We start from the raw sequence: 9,135 nt of genomic DNA on the forward strand, positions 1-9,135 counted from the left end.
AAATCATTGAAATAAAGAATTTTACATGGAGATTCCACTTAATGAGAATTACAAGATTTTGTTGTTCATGTGTGTGAATTATCTGTCTTTAAGTGGAATTTGCAATACTATATCTCAGTGGCAACTGTGGTTTATTGTATCATCATATTTGTTTTCGCCTTTCTAATAGACTAATTACATGTTTTTGACTGTTGCTTGACTTCAGTATAATTATTAATTTAGCAACTTTAAGGAATTTTAGGGTGCTTATAGTCACCTCATTACTTTGTACTTAATGTAGAGACCACCAAATATTAACTTAATAAAAATTTGCAAAATCACCCAAATTTACAACTGTTGAGTCAATTCTGACTCAGTGATCCTATACATTGCCCTTTCCCAGGTTATAAATAGGTTCATTTTATTATCTGGAAAATTTTTTACCTGTTAACATACTCAATTATGTATTTGGACAAATATATTTATTTAAATTTTTCAGAGATTAAATTCTATTATTTGCTCTGAGTTGACTACACAAAGTTTTGTATATATATATTTCCCATCGTTTTTAGAAATAGTTTTCCATGTGTAGCAGTGTTTAACGAAGTTATTGTTAGATGCCATTGAGTCGGTCCGACTCATAGCGACCCTATGTGAAACGGAGTGAAACACTGCCTGGTCCTGCGCCCTTATTACAATTGTTCGTATGTTTGAGCTTATTGTTGCAGCCAATGTGTCAGTCCAGCTCCTTCAGGGTCTTCCTCTTTTCTGATGCTCCTCCGCTTTACCAAGCATGATGTCCTCTGCAGGGACTGATCTCTCCTCACAATGTGTGCAAAGTATGTAAGATGAAGTCTCACTCTCCTTGCCTTTAAGGAGCATTTTGGGATTACTTCTTCCAAGATAGGCTTCTTTGTCCTGTGGTAGTCAGTGGTACTTTCAATATTCTTCTCCAGCCCCACACTTCAAATACTTTGATTCTTCTTGGTAACTCTATGAATTATTTATTAGTTGTGTTTGGAAATCTAAATCAGAATTAAACTCACACAGAATTTCAGGTTACAAACGGACCACATGAAAACACAAAAGTATATTGTAAGGGTTTGCACTGTTTTGTGTTTAACGTCTACTCAACTCAACAAAGGAAAAATTGTGAGGAGGTGCAAGACTGCATGGTGCACCTCATAGACCACACACAAACGCACACTCACACTCAGTCACTCAGCTATGACCCATTCCCCCGTACCCCATCTCTTTCTCCTTTCTCCTTCCACAGGATGAGTAATAAGGTGGAGAATGAGTGTATTGGATGGCAAGATGATATTGGTGCTATACCTATGTTGGCAGGTAGAGAGAAAGTTGTGTTGTTTCTGCCAAGTAGATTAGTAGGACAAAATATATTCGTGGAATGATTTTCATCAAAACTTACATCCAACAGACTTGTTGGCACCTAACAAAAACTACTCTTTCTCAACTAAACTACTCGCCTCTGCTGTTGTAGAGGGGAACAGGCAGAGACAGCGAGTAGGATCGTTCTGTGTTCAATGAAACTCTTTTTACAGAAATTAGGTGATGGCTCTGATTTGCTGACTTCTGACTTATTTATTAGAAGGAGCCAGGGCTTGATATTGGACAAGTAGCAATTCTAGCTCAGACTCCATTATTAATTACCTGTGGATATTGAAAATGTCATTAAATAACTCTGAGTATCATTTTCTCCATTTGTAAATAGGATACATTTTTTAATTTATTTTGTGGAGTCAGTTGAAAGTGATACTTTTAAAAATAGAAATTGCCGTATAGACTTTTTATGGGAATGCCATAAAAGTATAATATCTAAAACATAGAGCACATTTTGTACATAGGAATCATGATTGCTACTATCGAAGACACTTTTCAACAGAATAATTTCTTTGCCAACATTTTCTTTTCATCTGTTCTCCTCATTACAAGAACTATTATCAACAATTAATTTGAAAGGTTGGGAGTGTCTTAAGAAAAATATTTAATTATACTTCTAGTTGAAGAAGTTTAGTAGACTGTCTTCGTAAGTCTCATTAAAAAGCCTGGCTTTATTTCTCTATAATCACATTTTACACTGTGGAACATCCTCAACTGTGAAGAACTTCCATAGTACTTACCAATATGTTTGTCTTTTTCACAATTTCTACCATATGTGATAATTTTCTACATATAATTTCAACCTATACCCTCCAATTTAAAAGATAAAATTATGTCAATAAGATGACTGATAAGTTATAAATTGAGAATAAAATTCAAAATCAGAAAAAAATAATTTTTATGAATTATAAAATAAAGGCCAGATAAAGATAATCTTTAAAACTTTTCCAATGCTACTTTTAAGATGGTGTGTGAGATTTCACTTCGGCTGCTTTCGGACTTCCCAGTGGGAAGGATAACAAAATTTAATATGAGCCCAGACATGCTCCCACCCTCTAATCTTTACCAATTCTGACAACAACTGTTTCTGTCATGCCATTCTCTACATATTTACTGGGTTTGATAATTTATTGCAAAGGCCACATTAAACTCAGAAAACCGTGCAGTTCTTTAGAGAAATTAAAATGGTACAATTCTGGATCAGAAATGCTCAGGATACAGTTCTTTGGTCAAGACAGCTTCTTCCCAATAATTTCTCCAGCTAGGCATTTCTCTGGCCCTTGTCCCCTCAGGCACATAGTCCCTTGTCATCTGCCCTGATCAAATTATGTTACAAAATTCTTTTAGCATTGTTGACAAATGTCCAAATGGTGGGTCACTCCACCATGAGCTGCAGCCGAAGGCGTTTGTCTCTACCTTTGTGTGTCATTGAGAATGGAGAGACCTTACTTCACAAGTGACCTCCTGCCCAAAGGCATTTAACTTTGTTTGTTCTTTAGGCTGGGGAGCCCATGGCTCTGTCTCTTGCCCTGGCTATAGGTTCTGCTGCTGCTGTTCTTTCAGTACCAAAGTTCTCTGTCTCCTGGATCTAGGAGGTCCAGTGCCCAGAGATCTTGGGATCCAAAGGATGAGCATTATACTTGGCTTTTTTGTGTGTGTGATGGAAGTGAACTTCCTCCATTCTTACTTATGAAACGGCTCCTTTTATAATCATTGGTATGGCAAAATTGACCAAGCCCCCCAGTAGGGTTCCAAGTCTTCACAATCAAAATTATCCTGCTAATTATCACTCACAACCAAGTTGTGTAACCCTATTAGCATTTCTTAAGTAAATTCAACATTGGCCATCATAATGAATGAAACTAATTTTTAGCAAAGTAAGATTTAAATTTCCTCACTATATTGTTGTATAATGTGATTTTTTAAATCTTCCTGAACACTACAGTTTATATACCAAATCAATGCTAGCTTTTAAAATCTTACGATAGTGTTTTATGTTCAAAGTTGACTTATTGTATTGATTCTAAAAGATGGTGCCATGTTTCCTAATTTTAGAATTGTATTTTTAACTAGGTAGTCAATTCTAATATAATTATCCCCGGACCTTCTCTTACCCAAAAAAAGCCCTGGTGGTGCAGTGGTTATGCATTGGGCTACTAACCGTGAAGTAAGCAATTTGAAATCCCCATCTGCTCCTTGGAAGAAAGACAGGGCTTTCTACTCCTGCAAAGAGTTCGCGTCTTGAAAACTCACAGGGGCAGTTCTAGCCTCTCCTGTAGAGTTGCTATGAGTCAACATTGACGCGATGGCAGCGAGTTTTTGAGTTCTTTTACTCATAGGAACCTTAGTGTAGTTGGTTATGAGTTGGGCTGCTAACCACAAGGTCAGTAGTTCAAACCCACCAGCCATTCTGCAGAAGAAAAATGAGACTTTGCTCCTATAAAGATGTACAGGCTCAGAATCTCAAAGGGGCAACCCAGCTCTACACTATGGGACACTATGTGTTGGAATCTATTTGGCAGCAGTGAATTTGTTTTTTGCTTGTTTGTTTGTTGAGTTCTCATAAAATCTTCAGGAAAAGATAAAATGTAAGCAATCTTCATGGTCTCACCTAATGACTTAGTAGGAATTATAAAGACTGTGGCTGAATGAGCCATATCATATAAATTAATCTACCACACTACTCAATGAACATCAATGGTAAGGTTTGGATTGAAATTAAACTTTCGATTCACAATATGCTCTATCTTTTTAAAGCTGACTTTGTTGAGAAAGACAACATAATATGCAAAACACTGTGTAGCTTAGTTCCCTCAACTCGCAGGCTTCAGCTGTCTCTCCTCTGCGCTCCTGTGAGGTCAGAAAACAAGATAAAAACCACTGCCATTAAGTTGACCCTGACTCAAAGCATACTAAATGAATCGATATTAGTGTTTGTTATTTTTGTTTACTTATTTATACAGAAACATTTTTAATGTTTTGACAAAGTTTTAAAGCTCATGGAACAATTATAATTTTTACTATTGCCTTGTTTTATTTAATAATAAATTCTTAAGACCAAGGCCTAAACCAAAATCATGGTCATTGAGTCAATGACAACTCACAGTGACCCTATAGACTGTGGTAGAACAGCCCTGTGATTCTCTGAGAGTCTTAGAAACTAAGGCTGTCTGTACCGGAGTAGGAAGCCCTCCCTTTCTCTTGCGGAGAGGCTCGTGGTTGGTTTCTATAACTGCTGCCCTTGCGGTTCCTGCTCAATTTGTAAGCACTGTGCTACAAGGGGTCCCTAAGACCATCTCCATAGTTTCAGTTTCCATGGCCATGTCACAGTCGTACACCACTGTGAAAAGAAGCATTGCATGTATTGGATGAGTGTAGCTATATCTTGATACAGATATAGACAGCAACTCTATAGCTGAACCTCACAAGATGAACTATACAGGAATCAAATTGATTACACTTTTGGAAAGAGATGATGAGGAAACCCCATTTCATCAGTACAAACAAAGCCAAGGACTGACTGTAGGACTGACCACCAACTGCTCCTACTCAAGTTCAAGTTGAAACCGAAGAGAAGTAAATAAGTTCTTGATCTTGAATATATCCCTCCTGAATGTAAGTAAACATGGTCTCAAGAGCATATTTGATATGAAGATTGAAATAGAACATTAATTGCTGAAGACCAGATGAGTTGTGGGATGACATTAAGGATATCATACATGAAGATAACAAAAGTTCATTGAAAAGGAAATAAATACAGTAAAGACTAGAATGGATGTCAGAAGATATTCTGAAATTGGCTCTTGACCATAGAATAGCTAAAGAGAAAGGAAGAAATGGTGTAAAAAAGCCGAACTGAAGATTTAAAAGGTTGTCTTGAGAAATAAATCTAAAGTATTATAATGAAATGTGCAAAGAGATTAGTTTATTATACAGCGGTTAGATTATACAGCAGTTCTCAACCTGGGGGTTGCACCCCTTTGGGGGTGGAATGACCCTTTCACAGGAGTCACCTATTACATCCTGAATATCAGATATTTACATTACAATTCATAACAGTAGCAAAATTACAGTTATGAGGTAGCAACGAAAATAATTTTATGGTTGGGGAAGTGTATCAAAGGGTCGCGGCATTTGGAAGGTTGAGAGCCACTCTGTTAGAACATCAAAAGGAAGACTATGCGTGCCTTTTTTAAGCTGAGAAATAAAGAAAACATTGAAGGCTTGAGTTATACTATTGAGTGATTGTATTGGTGGAAAACTAAGTGATAACAGAAGCAGATGGGAGGAACAACCAGTCACTGCATCAAAAAGAGTTGGCTAATTTTAAATGAGTTCAGGAGATAGTGCACGAGTAAAAGCTGATCATACTGAAGGAAGAAGTCCAAGTTTCAAGTTTCATTGAAGGCCTTAGTGATAAACAAGACTCCAGGAACTGATGAGAAACCAGTTAGGATGTTTCAATAAAGGGTCCCATGCTAGAAGAACTCATTTGTCTCTGCTAAGAAACTTGGAAGACACCTGGCCGACCAAATGGAAGGGACGCATACCCATGCTGTAATACACCAGGCAATTCTGAGTTGGATGGAACCAAATTGATGGAATCTAGCAACAACAACAACAAAAGCACAAATAGAGAAAGAGGTATAGTTATGGGTATGGTTATGCATTTGAATATGCATATGGAATAAATGAGTATTTTAAACGGAAAATTCCCATATTAATATTATGTGTGAATAATAATACTTAGGTGAGTATTTACTGTTCTAAGACTTTTATATGTATTACTTCATTTACATTCTGGATTGATTCTGTGATGTATATTTGACTGTTACATGATGAAATGAAGGCTTACACCTGGACAATGTCAATCTCAGCCCACATCCTTAGCTATAAAGCTATGGTTTAGTTTGTTTTTAATTTGAGACCCCTAAGACAAGAATGAGCTTACACACAGGAGCACTTGTCAGATGGTGCAGGACCAGGCAGTGTTTCTTTCTGTGGTGCATATGGTCACTATGGGTCGGAACAGACTCGGTAGCAACTAACCGCAACAACCAAAGGATAGAAACAGTTACTTCGAGTCTATTTTGATTCATGGCAACCCGTGTATTAGAGTAGAACTTCAATGCACAGGAATGTCAGCGGTTGGGTTTTTCAAACGTAGTTCAACAAGTAGCTCTTGTTGGACTCAAACCGCCAACTTTTTAGTGGACAGTAGAGTGCTGACTATTTGGACTATCCTTTAACTTCATATTTTCCAGTGGGGATTTCTTAAATATATTAAACTATTCTGTTAAATGTAGATGATTGCATTGGCAGTCATAAAAATTAAGTGTAAATATTATACATATAAATCTTCCTTAATGTTCTTTCCAATAAAAATATTCACCAATAACTTTAATATAATCCTTCATATTTGTTTCCATTATCTTATTATTTAGAGCATTGAAAGATATTTTTAAGTAAAAAACAATGGAACTAGAAACTCAGACTGTTTTTCTTGAAATTTATATCAGGAATGGCATTAATTTAAACAGTAAACTTTTCTTAAAATGTAAATATATAAACTTTGTATTTACTTTATATTAGGGACCGTGGTTCACTAACCAACATTTTTTAGTTATCTCTCCTACCCAACCAATTCTTTTCTACTCTATATTTTAAGAATCAGTTTCTTAGTGATTAATTAATATGATGGATTAACTTTACTGTTCAGAAAGTTTAGGGCCCCCCTATATATTTTATTACTTTTTAAATGTGTTTTATTTCTTTCTTGTAGGTTTAGTGTTATAATTAATATTTTTAACAGTTTTATTGACATATAATTCATGTTCCATGCAGTCAATGGTTTAAATATATTTAAAAGAGTTTTTGCAATCATCACCACAATCAATTAAAAAAATTTTTTTCATTTGTGTACTTATTGTTATTAACTTACCATTAACCCCGTAACTTCCCCTGCTATAATCTTAAGGAAATGTTCTTTGAGTCACTGTTTCTATAGATTTACCTATCCTGGATTTTATATTAAAAAAATGATACAAAAATACTTAACAATGACGAAATAAATTTCAAAAAATCTTCAATTTAAGTAAAAGCAGAAGATAATGGAAGCCAGAGCAAATTATAAATGGTTTAAAAGGGAAACCTAGGTACACCTGCAGTAATCCACTTTCCAACACCCTCTGCCTGAGGTGTGTATTCACAATCGGGCTCAATGGCCTGAGGGAATCGCGGAGGCTTAATCAGCGTTGGTACTCTGCAAATGGATTTGGGGCTTGTGCTGTCATCTATCGCCTTTTGCAAACTGGATTCTCATACTTTAAGCCCTGATGCAATTATATCCTCAAATCTTGGAGTTGACTATAATCCTTGGATCTCACAGACTGGTGTGCTTCTTCCACATAAACATAGCTGACACCTCACTAGGCTGACTCCTTGTTAAAAGACAAGCCTTAAGGACCACGGACACTTTCTTTCTGGTAGCTGAAAACCATCTGATGTTTTCAACAAATTGTGCTGTGGCATTCATATCGTAAGAGTGTTTAAAGCAGTACATTTTTGAACTGAACTGGAAGATTGAATAATAATCTCATTATCAAATTCTCTCTTTCCTTATATGGTTCTGTCTTAATTAAACTTATTTGAGCTAGAGAGTAGTTTTCAAATGAAACTCAAATCCACTATTGTCATTTTCTCCAAAAACATTAAAATTTTAGAAATAGCCTGCAATACACTGAGAGAATGAACATTGGAAGGGTTATGAATTAAAATGTTTAACAAACATACTGAATAACATATTAATAAATTATTATTTTTTTAAGTTTGTTAATAGTCAAGATTTAAGAAAATTCCTATTTTGCCTCTTCTTGGGAGGTAGAACTGGAATACATTAATGATAAAATAGTTCCTTATTTTGACACATATGTATAGTTCCCTGGAAAGAGTAGGGGCTCAAGATGGAACAAGTGCCACTTTCTATGTGTCTATAGCCTGCGTCCATTTAGATAAATTAGTAAATTAAAATTTTCATTTTTAGAAGTGGTATAATGCACCTATGTCAAATTGTTGCTATGAAGATTGAAGGTGATCAAATAGTTTCTAAAAAATGTTAATGCTTCCTTTTCCCACCCTCTCTAATTTTAAATACCTTGTATTAATTAATTCTCCTGTTACACTTCAGTAAATCTCCTATAGTTCTGAATCCTAAATCCTCTTCCCAACCAGTGTCAGTGTTATCACACTTTTTAAATTTTTTACCCCTTTGTAGTTTGATCGGAACAATGAGCAACAAGGGGATGGAAAGAGCCATCATTGATTGCTACAGTCTGAATTGGAGAGAACCTTGTCTTTGCTTCGCTTTCTGCTTTGTCGTTTTTCAAACAGTGATGACTGAATTATCTTGCTTTAAGTTTTGACGTTCCCTGAGAATATAATCATATATGAACTTCTGACAATTTGCATTTTTAGATTAGTTGTATTTAAAGCAAGTTAATCAATATAAAGCTAGTCTGTTACTTATATTTTGAATTAAACTTTCTTTATTCTTTTAGGCTCCAAAACGAAGGAAGGAGTAGTTCATGGTGTGACAACAGGTAAGTTTCATGGGGCTGATATACAGCAGTGACATTCAATAATATGTAATCATGAGTAGAGTCCAGTATTAATTATTCAGAATTATAATTGTAAATCATTGCTATGCCTGTAGAAGCATTCTAAAGGTACATCAACTTTGTTTACCCTTAATTCTTT

General features: G+C 35.5%; 1 protein-coding gene across 1 annotated transcript in view; it reads left to right on the top strand.

Moving 5' to 3' along the window:
• The window catches only part of SNCA (synuclein alpha), a 119,256-nt gene that overhangs the window by 1,411 nt on the left and 108,710 nt on the right, over positions 1–9,135 (top strand). The window contains exon 2 of the mRNA XM_004703260.2: positions 8,937–8,978. Within this exon, the coding sequence (XP_004703317.1) occupies positions 8,937–8,978 (42 nt within the window). The remainder of the gene's footprint in view (positions 1–8,936; positions 8,979–9,135) is intronic.

Source organism: Echinops telfairi, unplaced genomic scaffold (genome assembly GCF_000313985.2).
Source record: "Echinops telfairi isolate 266 unplaced genomic scaffold, ASM31398v2 ScPeMD7_7468;HRSCAF=8506_0, whole genome shotgun sequence".
NCBI lineage: Eukaryota > Metazoa > Chordata > Mammalia > Afrosoricida > Tenrecidae > Echinops > Echinops telfairi.